The sequence below is a fragment of the Gossypium hirsutum genome, chromosome A13, assembly GCF_007990345.1.
Source record: "Gossypium hirsutum isolate 1008001.06 chromosome A13, Gossypium_hirsutum_v2.1, whole genome shotgun sequence".
NCBI classification, from domain to species: Eukaryota; Viridiplantae; Streptophyta; class Magnoliopsida; order Malvales; family Malvaceae; genus Gossypium; species Gossypium hirsutum.
This window is the reverse complement of record NC_053436.1, coordinates 9,799,327-9,819,815: the sequence shown is the minus strand read 5'-3', so window position 1 is coordinate 9,819,815 and position 20,489 is coordinate 9,799,327. Positions and strand designations below refer to the sequence as shown.

The 20,489-nt window shown below is 31.3% G+C and overlaps 2 protein-coding genes across 3 annotated transcripts; one reads left to right on the top strand and one right to left on the bottom strand.

Moving 5' to 3' along the window:
* Nucleotides 1-5,295: 5,295 nt before the first annotated feature.
* On the bottom strand, nt 5,296-9,341 carry LOC107894947 (V-type proton ATPase subunit F). Of its 2 annotated transcripts, XM_041084863.1 has the most exons (6): nt 9,228-9,341; nt 9,028-9,105; nt 8,349-8,430; nt 7,753-7,835; nt 6,422-6,479; nt 5,296-6,291 (listed from the first exon to the last, which is right to left on the bottom strand). In XM_041084863.1, exons 2-6 carry the CDS (start codon nt 9,088-9,090, stop codon nt 6,284-6,286), a joined length of 294 nt encoding a protein of 97 aa, XP_040940797.1. In that variant the 5' UTR covers nt 9,091-9,105; nt 9,228-9,341; the 3' UTR covers nt 5,296-6,283. The 2 variants fall into 2 exon arrangements, with proteins under 2 accessions (XP_040940797.1, XP_016675597.1); XM_016820108.2 differs by lacking the exons at nt 5,296-6,291; nt 6,422-6,479 and adding an exon at nt 6,577-6,893 and having other exon boundaries at nt 9,228-9,327.
* Nucleotides 9,342-17,627: 8,286 nt separating this feature from the next.
* Nucleotides 17,628-19,948, top strand: LOC107894159 (transcription factor bHLH30-like). The gene is made up of 2 exons (NM_001326825.1): nt 17,628-18,207; nt 19,155-19,948. The coding sequence occupies exons 1-2, from the start codon at nt 17,674-17,676 to the stop codon at nt 19,617-19,619; spliced, it is 999 nt and encodes a 332-aa protein (NP_001313754.1). The 5' UTR covers nt 17,628-17,673; the 3' UTR covers nt 19,620-19,948.
* The last annotated feature ends 541 nt before the right edge of the window (nt 19,949-20,489 follow it).

Sequence of the window (20,489 nt, the reverse complement as noted above, 5' to 3'; positions counted from 1 at the left end):
GCAAACCATGATCGCCAGTGGGCTTGGCAAAGAAGGGATCGCCAGTGGGCCTAACAAGCTACAATCACTGTTTTGGGCTGAAAGTCATAAGTAGGAGTAGTTAATGAAAGTTATACCTGAAATAGAAAGTCAACTTATATTACAACACCATTCATGCATGTAACTTTTTCTTACTTCTACTACAACTCAGGTTTCCTAAGAACATTAAGCCTTTTTCATTAGAAATATCATATTTTGTTATGCAACAATATTCTCTCAAACTCATCATCGATTATTCTATTATTAAGTTCTAAGAACCCAGAACTTAGTTCTTAGGATCTAAGGTAAGACTCTGTTTCTATGTTATGATTAAAAGTAATCACATAAGGTTATTAAGCAAAGGAAACTAGGTTTCCCAAATGATTGGCATGTGTGAACCTAGGTTCACTTGTGATTAGGTAAGAGTTTTTATGTGCTTTGTTTAATAGTGACTTATGTATGTTTGTAAATTGCGAACCCAGCAGAATTGTCTACAAGTAAGGACAAGGTAAAAGCAAAGCTTATCTAATCTAAAGTTTACAACAATTGGTGAGTGTTTAGGGATCACCACTCGTATGTGCGAACCATAATGTTAATCAAGAGCTTAGGGTTTTAACCTAAGTTTCGAGAGTAAGCCTTCTTTATAACTCTGATTTGTGATTGTATTTAAAAATGAGGTTTTATGAATAGTAACATGCAAGCTCTATGAACATTGAGCTCTATATGTTTTACAAGCACCTCAAGATTTGAGAGCTCTATGTTTTAAGTATATGTTTTAACACTATAATTTTTTTGGGATAATTGGATATAATGGCATGCCATAGGATTGTGAGTACTCACCTATATATTTTATGTTTTGGGCATTAAAGCCCTAAAACAGGTTGGAGAGATAAGGGAATGTCAAGCTAAACTTCATTCAATCGGACATGTTGGTGTGTTAGAGAGTGTTTAGCTTTATGCTACACTTATGAGACATGTTAAGACTCATTGAGTCATTCTGAGGCGTTATAAGGAGATTCACTTATCTAATAGTAATGAACATGTGAACAAGATTATGTTTTTTGAAATAATATGTTTTTCAAGTTTTAAAACTATCTAATAGTGTAAGTATTTGTGAATCAGGTTTCACATAAGTATTGCGAACCCAGTTCACATTCCTTAGTGATTTTACCAAATTTTATGTTTAACCAAAGTTTTGTGCATGCTTTGTGGTTATTTTTTATTGTATATTCACTGGGTTCACAAAAGCTCACACATTCCTTTCTAAATACTGTAAATAGTTAGATCGCATGGTAAGCAGTAGTGAGGCGAGTGATCCAGGAAGCATAATTACCAACAAGGTGATACAAGTGAACCCTAGTTTAAAGGAAATGTGGGACATTTTGATTGGGCTTAGAGATATCTTTCTGATGACTTCATTAATTCATAGGACTTAGTTATTTTATGTTTTCTTATGTCTTCTGTTATGTTTTTATTTGTAAACATATATATATATTATAATCATTTGAGTTTTAAGTACATGAGTATAAACCAAGTCTGATTTGATGTTTTCTTAAATTACAAGTTCATATTTAAGTAATTAAATTGATAAACCTAGTATTCACCATAAGCAATAGTGTAATAGCCCAAAATTGGGTCTAGTTGGAACAGAGGTTTCGGGACCACAAAATCCGAGATAGAAATAATTATTTTATGATTATTTTGAGGTCTATGATATGATTGCATGATTGTGTGAAAAGTTCGTGAAGAAATTCTATGCATAAAGTGCTCAATTTGAAGTTAGGGACTAAATTGAATAAGTTGCAAAACTTGCATTCTAGAAGTTTCTAGTATGAAATTGCTTTGAAATATTAATTAGGAGGTCTTAAATAAATTTTACCAATTTCTAAGTGATGGACAAAATTGGACATGGATGGAATTTTTGAAAGTTTAGTAAGGAAGGGCATTTTGGTCATTTGGTAATTAAAAGAAATAAAAAGGGAAAATAAAGCCAAAATTGACTCATCTTTCTCATGGAGGCCGAAATTAGCATGGGGGAAGCCATGGCTAGGGTTTTCAAGCTTTCCAAGCTCAATAGTAAGTTCGTTCTAACATCGTTTTTCAAGTTCTTTACGTTTTTGGAATCCCGGTAATTTGATTAAGTTTATTCTAGAAATAATTTAATCTAGGGTTCATATTTGGAAAAATACCTAGAGGTGAAATGTGTTAATTTTTCTGTTTTATAATAGAATATGAGGTTTTAAATTATGTTAGACAACTTGTGCTACTCGGCTTTGAGTGAAAATGAGTAAAAGGGCTTAATCGGTAAAAATACCTAATAGTCATAAGTATATGTTAGAGTGAGAATTTGATGTTGCCATAGAAGGGAAAAGTGATCAGCATGTCATAAAACATAAGAATAAGGGATTAATTTTAAATCCCGAGCCTAGGGGCAAAAGTGTAAATATGCAAAAGTTTAGGGGCAAAATTATAATTTTACCAAATTTTGAGTTAAGGACTGTTTTGAATAGTACATTAATTAAATATGTAAAATATGATGTTTTAGATCCCGAAAAATGAGATTTGAACCTAGAATGAGGGAAAAATCGAAAATTGGAAAAATTGGTAAAATGGCCGTTTTAGTATCGAGGTAAGTTCATATGTATAATAAGCATTAATTTATGCATGTTTCAATGTAAAATTGATATATTCATTATGATTTTCGAGGTGTTGAAAGTATGTAAGTTGGTATGATAATAATACAGCAATAATGCTGTAATTTATATTTGAAAGTTAAATTTTGTGAATTAATTGAATTATATTAAATTAAATGATTATGGTGCCAAGTTTATGAATTGATTTAAAAATATGTCTATGGTACATGAAGTGCATTGAATTATCATCATAAATGTGATTCCTATGATTATGGATATTATGGGAAATTGTAAGTTCATATGATTTTTAATAAGGCAATGTGTAATTTAATGTTATTGCCTTGATATTAAATGAGATATAAGTTTATATGTAAGTAATACATCAATATTACTTGTATTATGATATTTTATAATAATATTGGAAATATGTTTGTGGATAATTACTTGATTGGTGAAATTGTTGGAAAAGAGAGAGAAATCCCGGTTGAACCTTCGGAAAGATTGGATGATACAGATAGTATGTAGCTAGGTCACATGTATGATGCTGAGTGCACATCATGTGTACAAGAGAGCTACAAGACATTATGATGTAGCTAGGTCGCATGGGTGATACTATGTGTACACCATGTAGACAAGAGAGCTACGAGATAAATTGGCTAGGTCACATGGGTGGTACTGAGTGTTCACCATGTGTACAAGAGAGCCGAACTATATGATGGGTGGAGCTATGTGCTGAAACCACCAAGTATCGAGGATTGATCCGAAGTGTTCAACGAGAGACTCTCTATGTATTGCTTTGTGAGTTTTGTGATGAATAAGTGCAGGAACTTGATTATGTGAATGATGTGTTCATTAAGTGACCAAGATGTGGTGAGGTTATAAACAAGTAAGTTATACATAAGGATGCTTTTGTGGTGACCTTGTGATCATGGGCCTATACTTGTGATGTATGAAATGTGGTGAAAATGATTTGTGATATGTATGTTAAAATGAGGTTAATACAAAGAAAGTGTGAAAGAGTGAATTAGCAATTAAACTGTTTTGGACAGTAGCAGTGATGTGATTTTGAAAAATCACAAAAAATAGTATAAATTGAATCAGAGACTGAATGAGATATCGAATTAAATATTAATGAGTCTATTTTCATATAAAAGAAACAGAGAAAGAAAAGGAGTTCTATATTTTGAGATATTTATGTTTTTGTGAGACTAGTTCAGAATGATTACGTGATCTCCTGTTCTGACTTTGGAAAATCACAAAAATTTGGATAAAAATAATTAGAGGCTTAAAATTATATTTTAAAATCCCTAATGAGTCTATTTTCAAGATAAATCAACAATAACATTATCTGAGTTCTGTACTGTGAGACAATTAATTTTTAGTGAAGAGAGGTCAGAACTGTCAAAAAGTGAAACAGGGGAAATTTTAATGAATAAATTGTACTAATTAGCTAAACCAAAAATTATGAAAATTTTATGGTGGAAAGATATGTGAGTCTAGTTTTAGGAGAAATTTACAGATCTTAATTTGGAGCTCTGTAGCTCGAATTATAAATAAGTGACTATTACTTGTGTGGACAGTTTGATGTGAGCATTTATTAGTAAATTGTGAAATCGTACTTATAAGAATGCTATATACATTAAGGATGTGGAATGGAGAGGAGGAGGAGGAAAATAAATATATGTGGAATACATGGAAACTATGGTATATGAAATATTGATATAATGAAATAAATGATATGTGTTTATAATAAAACAGAAAGAGAATGATATGTATCATGACATGTATATATATATATGACTAGTCTCAATGTAATGCTTGTTGGGTATGGAGTTGAATTGAAATGTTTCAGGCAAACATGTTATTTTGCGCATCTGAATTGTGGTATTTTATAAATATATGATCTAGTTTTAAATATGAATGCTTGATGATTAAGCTGAAGATATTTGGTAAGATGATAATCTTGGTATAAATGTATAAGTGGTACTATAATAAACAAGGTAAAATGAGTATGAGAGACACATGTATGATGACATACAAATGCTATGTTTGTGGTTTAATTGAGAATATTTAATGATTAATGCTTTTGATTTTGTATAAGTGTGTAAGAGATTAAGGTTGACCAAAGCTTGGAAAATAGCCTAGGTATATTCCACACAGGCAGAGACACGACCATGTGTCTCAGCCGTGTATGGAACACGACTTTGGGACACGGGCGTATAGAGCCTTAAAGGATGAAATTTCCAAGATTTTTGTAAGTTCTCGGTTTAGTCCCGAATCCTTTCTAAAGTATGTTTTGGGCTTCGTAGACTCAAATAAGGGACTATGTGTAAGTGAATGAACGTTTTGAAATATGAATGAAATTTTATGGCCCGTATTTTAGTTTAATGTTTGTATGTTTGTCCGGTAATGCCTCGTACCTTATCCCGGCCTCGGGTACGGGTAAAGGGTGTTACAAATAACATGTAATAAAAAAATTTGGCTAACTTATAAAGTTCGCCAAAAGTTATTGCAAAGTGACAGAGTGCGAATTCCGTCAATTGGTGAACTGCTTCTAAAGAACCCTTGATATTTTATGGTAAACGACATAGGAGAAACCTTGCGAATTGTGTTTGCAGTATCTCTACACAGATTGATTGATTGCAAAACTTACACTTATAAAGAAAACTGTTATGTATGTAAACCTTGCTCGCAAGGCTATCATTGTTAGAAAGTCTTAAAACCCTTATGAATGTAAACTTTTAATGAAATAGTCATGCGAACCTCATGAGATCAATTAAGCGAACCCTAGAAGAATAGTTATGTGAACGCTTTTTTAATTGGTAGACAAGTCATATATGCGAAGCCCTAGTTGCCCCTACGTTGAGATCGTGATTCCTTTGTGGCAAAGGCTGAGTATAGGTACTCGTAGTACGTCTAGATAGCATGTATTGTTTGTAGAGGGGTTGCAATCTTATTTGAGAAGCAAACAAAATTCCTATGCTTCCAGATTTGCTAAAGCATAACAATAAATTTCCTGTATGTAAAGTGACGGTTGTACCTGTCGATTTGTAGTTCTTCTAACCAACTAGCAGTCCATTCATGGACATCCTAAACTTGTAAATGATCAACATGAACTCCTTGATTGGAACCAAACCATACTGCTGCAAATATGCAATTGTGAGAAAGATGATCAAGGGTTTCATCCACTTTATAGCAAAGAGGGCAACAGAGACCAAATGTAGGGATGCTTCTAAATTTCGACCTGAACCGACAGCCCATTGTTGTAAATTTTTCATATAAAAACTAGGATCTTGAGAGGTAGTTTGATACGCCATAGAACCAACCATTTATACCTTAATATGGAACTTGGGGAGCTATTGCTATTAATTATCCACTTTTACACCTCTTTGACCGTGAATTCCCTAAAGTGGCCAACTTTCCAAACGAATTTGTCACCCTGCTTGAACAAGGAAAATGCTCTCGATGATAATTCCGCCATCCAACTTTGGCCATATTGGGTCTGGATTACATTGTTGTATTGCGATCATAAATTGGACATTGGAATTCCTGGTAGCACTTTTCCAGGAACCTGGATTAGGGACAATCCATTGTCTACTATTGAAATGCTTGTGCCATCCCGAATTTGAATGTCAATTCCCTGCAAACAAATGTCGCGAACTTTCAATATGTTTTTCCATATCTAGGAATTGGTTTTCCAGGCCTGAACTTGGAGGAAGTTTTGTCGTGTAAAATATTTAGCCAATAAGAGAAGCTGATTTTGAACATACAATTTAATAGGACATCCACCCAGCTTGGCTTCTCATTTTGCACATTATTAAAAGCTTCCTATAAAAAAGAAAGGTGTTAGTGTTACCATTTTCTGATGGTCTGATGATTTTAGTTTATAAATATTTATTATTTAAGGCCATTTAATGCTCAAAAATTCTCTTCAAACATCATTTATTCAACTAAAAAGGCCATTAAAGCATATCTCCAAATAGGAAATAGGAATAAATAAATAAATTTAAGTCATAATATAATCAATGGAAAATTTTAAACATCACTGGATAGTGAAAATCTCAAGGGTATTTGCATTTAATGCCTTGTAGATGCCACTGATTCTGCATTGAAGAGGTGTTTAACTCGTGAAAGAATAGAATCATGTGCAGGATCATAAGGATGGTTCTTGGATGGAATCTCCAAAATTGCAGGAATAGGCTTGTTATAGCTATCCACTAAAAATCTTATCATATTAGCGACCTGCAATTAAAAGGGTGAAAGCCTTGCTCCTTAATTTAGCCCACAAGACTTAAGAATGAAATTCAAATATAAATTCTTGTGTATGGATTTGTATCATTATAGATGAAAACTAATGAGGTTATATATTCAGAAGATAAGAGCTTTTCTTAATCTAATGCCAATATTAGAATGACGAAATTATCAAAGTAAAGGGAAATTCATCAAAATGCCAATAAAAGCATGCGAGATGAGATAACGCTTCTTACCTATCTTAACACCTTGGTACACTAGAATCTCATGTACGTTCACACAAAACTATAAAACTACCCCCTCCATTCACCCCTAAACTATGTCCATATGCTTGGCTTCAACTGAGCAACGAATAATCAATAAAAACTTTACACATAGAACCACATAATAAGGAAAGCATAAAATAGGCCTATAGTTGTCACCCAATGTTTAAGTGCTTCCCTTAAAAAGGGATTTTATGCAATGATGGGTTTTATATTTGATCAAATCTCATAACCAATATCATTGTTTAGTAGTGTCTTTGGTTGTTAATGATCATGTCATGGAAACGCAAAGCCATGAAAAGTTTGTACAGATAAAATCACTTGAACAATGTACTTCATTATTGAATCTAGTATACTTGCCTTTGATCTGAAGGTGATTTATATTCACATTTCAGTGATAACCAACCAACATTGACTTCTAAGGATCAGTATGAGTCTGAGTTAATGATGATGATGGAAGCAAGAGACATTATAAGATTTGTGCATTTCACAGTTCTCCTCAGTTGCAACTTTTTTGTTCACGACACACCTTAACAATCATCAAGAAATAAATGATTCTATATGATAGCATTAAGCAAACAACTTACATATTGACTAATCAGCACGATAGCAATATCTGTCCTTGTTGTGAACTCTTTAAATGCATCTTCAATTTGTTTAACTGTGGTTTCTAGAAGGTAAAAAACAAAAGGCATCCATAAATGAAAGATAAAGATGATGGCAATTGGCAATGCCAATGATTTAAGATAAATATGGAATCTTCCTATTGAGATATTGTCCATCTTTGTAATTATGCATGAACTTTCTTTTTGATCCAGCTAACTAATTATCATTTCAACAGGAAAAGAGACGAAAACATAGGTTTTCCACTCCAGAAAGAAAGTTGCAGAAGGTAGAATGACTTTTAAACATAGTAATAACAAACATGGTTACATTAAAAAGGCATACTTTTAACTTAAAACACTCCTAAACAACAATTTTCTGTATTGATTATAATAACATGTTCTCCACTCCTTAACTAGGCATCACATAAAGCACAGTCAAGGTGAACGTATATTGTTATATTCAAATAACATTAGGAGATTCAAAGACAGTAATATGGCGACGAGCTTGACATAGAGCATACGTAAACATCAAACTTTTGAAGTGGTACTAATTAAACATAGAAAGTTTAAGAGCCTACTTGAGTCCACAATAAGATAATTTGTCTTTCTTCGCAAGTCAACATTACCCACTCCAGCAAGTAGAAATCCAACCACGGTGTCCTAGCCCCAAAAAATTATATATCAAACAGGTTAAATAAAATGTAATGGTTTTAGTTTCCATATTAACAACATTTGCATTAGTGTTCATCAAATCATGTCATAAGAACCCCCTATTCTTGCAATTGTCTATTGATAACATATAAAGAAGGTAAATGACTAAAAGAATAAATTTGGGGGGAATTCGTAAAAATGTATGGTGATGATTAAGCTTTTCCAACAAAATATATCGCAATAATTCATAAAAAGGTCATGATTTTACCTTTCATGATTATATAGATTTGAACTGTATCAATCTTTCATGCAAAATGAAGTTTTCAGTCGCTAAGCAACATTAATCTAACTCATAAAAATACTTTCTACTTGTTTTCTGGATAAATTCTATAGCAATTAACTCAGTCATTCTTTAAAAATAAATAAAGTAAATCTTTATCTAAATTTCATGAATCTAATTGACATAAAAATCCAAGCGTTGAAGATCTAAATTCAAGAAGGATGACTGGCAAAATCATATGGACAATGCAACAAAATGATACAAAAACACCAAAAAGATTAGAGATGTGTGTACTGATTTATGCCTACTTCAAAAGTTGTACCCACCTCGTCGGTGATCATAGCAATAAGAGCAGAGTTGCTAGTGGGAATATGAGCTGTATTCGCCATTGATGAACTTTTGAACTACCAAATCACAAAAACCAAAAATATGAATCACAGGCGGGTACATTTGAACAATGGCCTAAAATCTAAGCTTCTATTGTTTATTTATTTTGGATCAAATAAGACGACACAAAGAAATCTACCTTTACTCAAGGATCACCTACGCCTACTTTCATCGTTCAATTTGAATATCTTTGCAATTCGCGGTGTATAAATTGTTTCTACCAGATTGTAACCGTGCTTGCCGTATTATCCGCCAAAGCCCAAGACTATTGCATATTAAAATTAAGAAATTGTCAAAAGAATTATATATCAAAATTTTCACTGAAATTTGTTCCATGAATTAAATTGAGAAAAATAGTAAAATCATCATATTAAAATAAAAATATGTTGTTTAATTTTTTTTTAAAAATTAATTACTTTTACTAAAAAAATAATCCCCTTTTCTAAAAAAATCTTTTTAAGATATAAAATTTATATATATAATAATTTTCACTCTCCTTGTGACCCATTCCCCGTCCCCCAGTTGAAAAAAATAGATTATAAGATTGTTGATACTTTATCATTTATACCAATTTAGAGAGTTTTCCTACCTTTATGTATTTTTTTAGTGAATAAAAAAGTAATTTGTTAATTTCATATTTAATTTTTCTACATTTAGTATATAGATAAGTTCCGCCCCATAAATTTGAGAACCTATGTAACACTTGTTACCCAAATAAATCCCACATTATCAAATATTTATAATTTGGACTTTTTCTTTAATGAGTTTTGAGAACATAATTAGACTATTAATAAGGATTAATTATTTGGGGCTCATTTAATACAAAAATTTTCATTTGCTGGTTGTATGTCTCAATACTAAAACAATATTTTCTCAAGATATTGCTTTGACACTATAGAAAGTTGGCTCCAAAATTGTCCTAGCTCGAGACAAAAGGGTTTTTTGTTTCTAGACGAAGTCCTTTATGTCTCAAGACATGATTTAATTACTTAAATTTTTAATTTTGAAGTTTTTATGTCTCGAGGCTTTAGACGGGAGATCTGAAATTTCTAAACCAGACCAAACTGATTCACAACCAATTCAAACAATAACCAACACTCACGAACTATATAATACCGTATCTCCTTGATCCAAAACACATTTAACACAAGTATTAAAGCATCTAGACACTCACTTGCTCTAATGTTTCACTATGTACATGCCATTTATTTAGATCAAAATAGAGAAGATTTCATACTCTTCTCCAAGCTCTTGAGATGTGAAGTGACTGATCCTTGATAAATCTTCACTTCATATCTTTACCTACGCATTGCAAATAACGGGATAACCTCGTGAAAGCTTAATGCTTAAAATTTACCTTCCTCTTTCACTTCTCTCACCGTCACCATGCAAAGAAATTAGAAACCTGAAATAAAAAAAAGGGTATAGAACAAAAGCCGATTTAGCTACGTTCTTCAACTGAATTTAGATTCAAAATTAATACGACTTGAACATCCAAGCCTCCATAATCTGTAGGCAATGAAGCCAATAGCGGAAGCTTCAAGCAAAACTGCATTTTAACCAAACAAAAACTACATTAACTACTTTTTTGCCTGATTGAATTACAGTTTGGAAGTAAAAAGCAAAGCGCAACTTTATCACTTCCATGCAAACTAAAATGTCCCAACTTTTTTTTTAATGAAAAACCAATGAACGGATCCCCAAAGTTATAGTTTTTAAGAGATTTCCAAAATCCATTAATGAAAATAAATTAAAATTTTCAAAACCAAAAGAAAAAAAAATCCGTACCCAGTTTTTTTCTTTCCACTTCTTTCTCCTTACTCACAACGTTATTGTTATTAGTATTCCTTCTGTCACTTATTTCCTACTGTTTTTTTTTCATTTATATGTGTATGTTTTAAGCATTATGTTTTTACTGAAACTATCAATTCATCCAATTCGTCTTTTTGTGAATCTAGCGGTTCATTTTTTAGAGAAAGGTGAAGGAGGAGGTAGAGATGGAGGCAACAATGGTAGTGTTGGTGGGGAAAGTGGAAGAGGAAGGTAAATTTTAAGGATTATATTAAGATGATTTGTAAATTTTGAGGATTAATTTTTTAAAATGATGACTAAATTGATATAATATGTAAAAGTTGACGGTTAAATTTATTATTCTATTGGTTTTTAACTGTCATGTCACTCTCCAGTACAAAATTTAACAGAAAATGAACTAAATAATAATAATCTCTCAATTACTTGGGTGACTAAAAAAGAAAATGAACAATAGTTATGTGATAGTTTACTTGTGTTTCTGGTAAAGAAAAAGAAAGTTTTATTTATTGGTAAGTTAAAAGTTCATCTAATGCATTTGGTTTAAATTCAACCACATGCTAAATTTTTATTGATTTTTTTTAAGTAAAAAGATTAAAATACTTTCAAATAATATAATTTATTTTAATTACAAAATATATTTTCTTAATTCTCCTAATTGAGTTGGTATACGATTGACTCTTAACGCCAAATGAATAAAGATTTTATTAATAATATAAATAATTAATATATTTACTATTTTAATAAATTATTTAATATTATAATTTTATTTTAATATTGTTTTTTTTATTTGTAGGTGCAAAAGCTAAACTATTACATTTTAATAATATATTTTAACTATAATAATTTTTAATTTTTAAACAATATTCTTAATATATTATTGAAAAATATTTATATTAATATTTTAATACTAAATATATATTAAAACTTATAACTATTTAATAATAATTTTTTATAATATAAATTATGAATATAAATATGAGTATTTATTTAAATCATGTTTAGTTTTATTTATCTGTTCAACTTTAGTGTGTAACTATCAACTCCTTAATTTAATTTAAATTAAGTTTTAATTACGCATTTTTTATTATTAAGTTTATATATGATATTAGTTAATATAAAATAAAGGGATAATCAAAATTATATATAAACTTTAATTTTATGCAATTTTATATGTGATAGGATTTTTATTTTTTTCTGTAATTTCTTTAAAAAAATTATGTTTTTCTTTCTCTGACTTTTTTGGAATTTTCTTAGTAGAAAAGGAATGAAGTTGAAGCAGTATAACATTGGTTGCAACTAGTAAATGCAAGATGAATTTGAATAGAACGTCATTACAGGGTGGGGATGGCGTCATGGTAAACCCCTGCGACAATTTTGGGGTGACTTGTGGAGTGGTGGGTTGAGATAGTGGCGCTGCCGCTATCATAAAACCTTTGAATTTATATATTATCTTTAAAGAAAAAAAGAGAGATATATGATAAACAAAAAAGTAGCAGAAAGAAGGAAAAGATGGTACATTGACCGGGGGGGGGGGGACCAAAAGCAGCCATGCGTGTGAGTTGTGACCACAGAAAGGGTCCTAAAAACACACAAACCATCCCCTGCCCTTTGCCAAAGCAAATAGTCTCACCACACCCACTGCCCTTCGTTTTGACTTTACAGTCACTTCATGCTCCTCTCTATTCTTTACAACACCTTCAAATTTGTATTAATTGATGTATGATAAGCAAGACATGGAAGTTGGTTCCAACGTAAATGTAACATTATAGTTAATCCAAACTTTTATGTTCATATATTGCGGTCACCATGACTTTTTCCTTACAAAAACTAGTAGTAGGAAGTTATTCAGTTATGGAATTAAAATTAATAACAGTTTCTAGTTAATCTCCAAATATTTACTCTTCTTTTTCCAACATAGAAACACCTCTTATTCCTTTTTAGACTCTGCCATTTGTCAAAAGCAAATGCAAAACCACTTGTTCCTTTTTACACTCTGCTAACATTGGGTTTCACCAACCAAGCATGCAAGCAATGCAATCATTTTCCTTCCCAATAACCTACGTGTCAATACCATATTTAACATTTTTTTCCGTCTTTAATTTCCTTTTCTGTCATGCATTCATAATATGACTCATATAAAAATAAATAATAAATAATATATCATTAAAAATTGAGTTGATCAAATTTATTTACTAATAATATATAAATTATACAATACCAATATACCCTAATTAAAATAAAAATCCCTTTTCCAGAATTACGAATTGCCCTGCATGTTTGAGTCTTCAAGTTTGAATTTCACTATGTGTAATTGTCACATACAAATCTCTAATTTCATTATATGTTATAGTTATGTATGAGTTTTAGTTTAAATTATTTCAAGTTTTAATTCATTTATACTTTTTATTGGTTTAAATATACTTCATAATAACTCTGTATTTATTTATAATAGTAATTGCACTTGTAAATTCTAATTCTTTCCTAAAAGAATTAAATTGTAAAACAAATTAATTTGGGTTGTTTAGTTTAATAAATTAGAATAGACATAATGTAAAAATAGCCCCTAATATTTGATTGTTTGGTCACTTTGACCCTTTATAATTTTTTTAGATCATTTTAGCCCCTAATATTTTTTTGTCAAATTAATTTATTTTTAACGAACATGCCGACATTACCATTAGTTGACTAATGGTCAACATCAATTGCTAATATGGTGATTTAAATATATTGTCGCACTATATTGTCTTATATGCTATGTTAGCAAATGATTTTAAAATTTTTAAACTTATTTTAAAATAATCATCATCATCTCCATTATTTCTTTCCATCTTCATCATCCTCCTCCCCCAAGTCATATCCATTGTTTCTTTCCATTGTTCATCCTCCTCCTCCCCCGAGTCCCACTTCTCCAAGTAAAAAAAAACACAGCAAATGCAAAGCAAACAAAAACATAAACGGCTCAAAATGAGTCGCCCCCCATTTCCATCAAAACCCTGCGGCAGTGGCACCCAACAAACAGACTACTTCACTGGGTTCAAACACTCTAATCTGAGGTCAAATTTCAACAAAGAATAGAAAAAGATGATACAATAATTTGCAAAATAAAAAAATAAATTACCAATGGCTCTTCAAAAGACCACGATTTGGACCAAAACCAAATTTGCATTTGGGAACATAAGGTTTGAAAAACTGAACTCTGCTACCCAAAAGACTTTTGCTTGAAACCTTCTGATGGGTATTTGAGAAATAAAACCAAAAACGCTTTGGAAAATTTGGGTATGAGAGAAACCCCTGAATTTGCCTAGTAAAACAAGAGTTTGATCGCCATTGTTTCGAGAATGCAGAGCTTATAAGCTAATTTTGGGGGGTTGGCTTGACGACAGAAGAGAAGGTTTTGTATGGAAGGGAATGGAGAAGTGAAGAATGGGAATTGGTGAAGGCTGATTTTTAAAAACAGGTTTCAAAAACACAAGTTTTAAAAACAAGTTTCAAAAACCCAGGTTTTTAAGTTCAATTTTTAAAAATTTTCAGATTTCATGAAAGAAAATGAATAGTTAATTTTTGGAGGATTAAGGGATTTTAAGGAAGAAACAATGGGGAAGAAGAAACTATGGAAATTGGAAATTAAAGTTTTAATAATTTTATATTTTTAAAAAATAATATAATAATTTTAATAATTTTAAAATTATTTGTTAACATGACATATAAGATAAAATAATGTTATATTATCATTTAATTACATTTAGATCATCATGTCAGCAGTTAATGTTAACAGTCATGTCAATATGTTAGTTAAAAATAGATTAATTTAATAAAAAAATATTAAGAACTAAAATAATCCAAATATATATATAAATAACCAAAGTAGCTAAATAACCAAATATTAGGGATTATTTTTAGCATTATGCCATTAGAATATATGTGTGTATATATATAATGTATTTTTTGAACGGCTAAGATTATAAATCTTTCTCCCCAGAACATGCTTGGTTGTTTATTGTGGAAATAGCTTTACCTTAATTGTTATGTAAATATAAACCTCCAAACCCAAGTATGCCAAGGATTTACCCAATTTAATCACCAAGAGAGAAATCAAAACTACAAGCTTCTAAGAGTTTAAAATATGAAAAATATTTAATGTATTGTTTGTGCATAAATATATTAGCTATGAATAATAACATCACAATTCATTATTAAATAACACAAAAAAAATAGTAGAGGGTTTATAAATAAATACTAATAATTTTATTTAAACATAATTAAATAATAATTAATTATAATTAAATACTATGACCCTAAAACTTAAATTTGAGACCCTAAATTCCAGAGTTATTAATACTTACTTATAATAATTACTATTAATGTTTAATTATGTTTAAACAAAATTATTAGTATTTACTTACTTACAAGTGTTACATATTTTTTGTTTAATTTAATAATAATATGTCATATTAATATTCACTAATAGTGTATGAGACTTATGTCATGGAGATGCATAAAATATTATTCCAAAAAATATTTAAATCTTTAGTTAATATTAATTTTAGATTAAATTTTTAAACAATCCTTACGTCTTATCCTTCATAAAAAAAATTCTAGATATATGAAATCTCTTTATTTTTATGACAAAAACTAGTTCAAAATGAGAAGGTCTAAAATTAATTTTAATTAATTATTGAGAATAAATTATATTACAATCATCATAAAAAATATAGTTTTTAAGTATCAGTAAAATTGTGCCACATTATTAAATTTTAAAAATAAAAAAATATTATTATACGAGAATAAATTATATTAACATCATCCTAAAAAGCATAATTTTTAGGCACCAATAAAATAGTTATTAAGCATCATTAAATTTTTAGGCACCAAAATTATGTGTCAATAACATGAAAAAAATTGTTGAAATGTTATTAAACATTAGAAATGGATCATGAGTAATGCGGTAGAAAAGAACTATAAAAAATTTCTCTAAGAATAAGTGTATAATAATAATTTTGTGTCTTTAAAATATGATAATATGATAAATTTTATTAATGCCTAAAACTATAATTTTTAGTATTATTTTTATGTAAGTTATTTCCAAAATATAATATAAATGTTTGTGATGAAATTTAAACCATTAAAAAATAGTATTTTAACCTATATATAGTAAACATCAATTAAAAGGATTTTAAGAAAAAAACAAACCACATATGCACATGAATTAATTATATGATAAAAAAAGGAGCATATATTAATTAACATCAACTTGAAGGGCCAATTGAATAAAGGGAAGGAATGTGTATGATGTTGAAGACAGGTTGCTCAGAAGGAGAGGAGGAAGGGGGGGGGGTTTCCAAGACACAATGATTACATGATGTTGGGAAAGCAGAAAGGATGGGCGTGGAAAATAGCCAAGAGTGTGGAACAACGTGGGAGCTTAGCCCACTCTATTAAAATTAAAACCATATGAAAAGGGTTTACCTAAGCTAACCCTTTTATCAGCCTTTTTGGATTTTGGTCGGTCGACAATCTCTGTGTATGTTGCGTTGTGTTCCCCATCTCTCTCTTCACACTGTTGTTATTTTATTAGGTTTTATTATGCTCCAATCCCTGTTTTCTTTACATTTTTAAACTTTAATCCGGCTACTTTTAATTTCATGAATTTACTTCTCCTACTCTTTTGATTTAATTTTAAAATTCATTTATAATAATAATAATCGAATCCAAAGGAATTTTGTTAAAATGGATTATATGTCATTTTGAAAAAAGAAGAAGAAGAAAAACTGCACCTCAAAAAGGGCTAAAATTAAAATTATTTCATTTAAGCAAGGTGGACCAAGGCCCCTATCTCCACTCCCCTGCTTCGTTACACCTTACAACCCTAAATTTAATATTTTTATTTGCCTAATAGATCCTCCATATGCGTGATATTGGACACATCAACAATTCGTTTTTATTTATAAAGTGCCACATGATTTAATATAAATGAAATCTTTTGGTAGAGTTCAAGTATAAAATTGGATTCAAAATTTGAAATTAAAAGTATAAGAAGGGTGAGAACAAACTTAGACCATTTTATTATTCGAAAAAGGTGAGATAGACTAAAAAATTAATAAAGAAAAGGATCCTCTCTCCCCAAGCCAAGCTGATAGCTACATGGGGGGGGGGGATTGCCGTAAGAAGAAAGGAAAGGAAAGGAAAGGAGAGTAGCACTAACACTACTTGCAAAATACAGACGCTATAAATTAGTGTAGTGGAGAGACCAAAACACACTATACATATATAAAAAATAAATCGAAGGAACCAAAAAGACACACCATTCCTTCCAAGTCCAACAAAGCACGTATATGAAAACGAAAGCTTGTTTTGATTTTGCGAAGGGTAATCAAAATGGTCATCAGATCAGATCACCCACAAACCAGTGAAAGATATTGACTCATCATCATTCATTCTACACTAAGTCCTATCCTTTTCCCCTTTTCCTTGCCTTGTTCCATTTTTTTTCTTTGTTCTCTCTCTCTCTTATCAATTTATCACCACCACAAAGAAATCATGTACAACAGGAATTTAGAGAGATAGCTAGTTAGCTTGCTTTTAAAATTCCATCTATATATATAACATATCCATCAAGGGAAGTTCTTTCTCTCTTTAGTCTTCTTCTTCTTCTTCGTTCGTAACCCTTTTTTTGTTCCAATTTCATATATACTTTTTCATAATTCATATCAGAGAATAGCAAGTGATCAATAGAGTTAAGGGCAGGCCGAAGGGAGGGTACGGATATAATTATTATGTGTGCAAAGAAAGAAGAATATCGAGACTATCCTCGACCTATCCATAACCTACAAGCTTCCCAACAACACCACCAACTACACAACGATGAGTTATTTGGAGCAACTACGGGAGGGTTGGTATTCCCTCAACTACCTTGGTCTTTCCGACCGGTTCAAGCTCTCAGTCCAATCCAGTACTTCACCGGAAACCCGGTTCAGGACCATGTCCATGACTCTTTTCTAGTCCCCCCTCCACCATCATCATACGGGGGGTTATTTACCTCAACAGCTCCTCCTGCCGCTGCCCTGCAGTTTGCATACGATGGTGCCCCATCAGTTAATCGCCTGAGGATCTTATCCGACAGTTTTGGAGCTGTTGGCTCAGCTCCTTTGGGGCTAGAAGCTGAGTTAGGTAAGATGACCGCTCAAGAAATCATGGACGCTAAGGCTATGGCTGCTTCTAAGAGTCACAGTGAAGCTGAAAGGAGAAGAAGAGAACGAATCAACAACCATCTCGCAAAGCTACGCAGCTTACTCCCAAGCACCACCAAAGTAAGTTGTAGTCATTGTACGGTTCATTAAAATGAAACAAAAAAGCTTATAAATTTGTCAAAAAGAAAACATTATAAACCATCACGCCTACAACATGTCCTAGTATATTATTTGGAAGTGTCATACATACACCTTTTGGTGCACCCCTTTTTGTTTTGTTTTTTAATGAGCTTTTCCCCCCATTCAAAGATACCTGTAGGTCTTCCTAAGATTCTACTTAGATGGTTGGTCACATGGTCTGATAATAGGCTATCAAAACCTACTCATTTAGACGTGAAAGGTTGTCAAATTTCTTTTTGGCCCATCTTTTGTTCCCTTCAGTTTTGATCTTTTCATTAAAAAGAACAAATGCTTGTCTTTTGGTTTATTCTTTAAGTCTTGCGGTGGTTCCAAGAAGAAGGGAAAGTAAACAACGAAAGGGATTGAGCATTGATATGATAAAGAGAAACCAAGGAGCAGTCCCTTGGAAAATTTCTTGCCGGATCATCAACCAAATTAACTAGGGAGCCAAAGGTAATAAAGCTACACAAACCAATTTTTTACGAGACCTGCCGGTATTAGTCTCCCATGGTTACATTGAGTCGGATGAAATCCCTAAAAGGAAATCAAAACTCCCCCAACACTATTTTCTTCTGCATGCCTTGATAAACTATTATCCTTTGTTAGTTACACCTTGAAACAATAATATACCCCATCATTAACAATGAAGTTTTGGATGTGGGGAAATTAGCAAAAATCCATCTATTCTTTACACAAACAAGATCTATTTAATATGCTATTAATGGCATTTCTTGCTTAATTGATTTCATATTCTATTTTTCTTTCTTTTGGTTATTTCTTGTGATATGGGAATATGGGACAAAAGCTAGCTTCATTGCTGGCAGAGGTACCCTAGCATGCGTGTTAATTAATGGTGCTGTTGTTTTGGTTACCACCATGTAACATAGACGGACAAGGCTTCACTGCTTGCGGAAGTGATCCAACACGTGAAAGAGCTTAAACGGCAAACGTGTTTGATAGCAGAAACAAGTCCGGTACCGACCGAAACCGATGAACTAACGGTGGATACATCGGACCAAGATGGTAAGTTCGTGATAAAAGCTTCGCTTTGCTGTGAAGATAGGTCCGATCTTTTGCCTGACCTAATCAAAGCATTGAAAGATTTACGTCTCAAAACACTAAAAGCTGAGATCACGACGCTGGGCGGGCGTGTCAAGAATGTACTCTTCATTACCGGAGAGGAACAAGAATCGAGCTGTAGCAGTGATGGTGGTGACGTTATTGGTTCAATACAAGAAGCATTGAAAGCGGTGATGGAGAAGAGTACTTGTGGGAATGAATCTAATTCTTCAGGGAATGTTAAGAGACAACGAACCAACATCAGTACTGTTCTTCAACACAGGTCTCTTTAACTTATTACAAAAGGGCCTTGGTCGACTACTTCATTTTTGTGTGTGTGTGTGTGTGTTTTAGTTTATGTGTTTCTACAAGTAGAACAAAATAGATGATGATGAAGATGATAATGTCTGTCGTTTGTGTGCTTAAAAGAATGGGTTCAATTAAAGAAGAAATAAATCCAGAAACTGGTTGGTTCTTGGTTTGGTGTGGTGATGCTAAGTGATGAGAAAGGGAAGGGGAGAGAGCTGACGTTTGAAATAAACCCTAATGTGACTGCCATTTTGCGGTCATCCTTTAACAATAGACAGTATAAGGTCAAATTCTGGGTTTTGTCCTTCTGCTATGTTGAAATTCGGAATTTAGTTCTTGCTCTTTAAATTTAGCATAATTTACTCCCTCTAATTTTATAACTTTATGATCAGTTAATCTAATATTTACCTATTTTTCAAAATAAAATAAATTTTCCAACAAAAGAAATAGTCTATGTTAACATAATAAGGGTTATTATTATTATTATTATTATTATCGAAATGTTAGTATAATGAGTTGGAATTGTTGGTTTTAAGGAAAAGAAATATATATTAACATTTTTTTTTGTTACTTGCGGATGAAAAATATGATTACTTGAAATTTAATCTAAATTCTTATGTCCACGATATACAATTCTTGTCACTTAACTAAAAAGTTGTTGGTAATCTATACTACTATTTTACCTATAACTATTTAGATTAACCAATAATATAATAAAAGTGGAGAATAAAATTATGTAAAATTAAAATATAAAGATTAAAATTAAATTTTAAATATAATAGTGAAAATAAAATTACAATTTGACCATAGTATTAATTTTTTTTCTTTACAAATAAACAAAAAGTTTAAGAACG

Excerpts from the sequence above, each read along its gene's own strand:
- LOC107894947 (XM_016820108.2), bottom strand. The coding sequence starts at position 9,090 with ATGGCGAATACAGCTCATATTCCCACTAGCAACTCTGCTCTTATTGCT. Across the intron at positions 8,431-9,027 it reads TTGCTATGATCACCGACGAG|GACACCGTGGTTGGATTTCT; the intron begins GTGGGTACAACT and ends TTTTGGGGCTAG. Across the intron at positions 7,836-8,348 it reads TTATCTTATTGTGGACTCAA|AAACCACAGTTAAACAAATT; the intron begins GTAGGCTCTTAA and ends TTTACCTTCTAG.
- LOC107894159 (NM_001326825.1), top strand. The coding sequence starts at position 17,674 with ATGTGTGCAAAGAAAGAAGAATATCGAGACTATCCTCGACCTATCCAT. Across the intron at positions 18,208-19,154 it reads TACTCCCAAGCACCACCAAA|ACGGACAAGGCTTCACTGCT; the intron begins GTAAGTTGTAGT and ends CATGTAACATAG.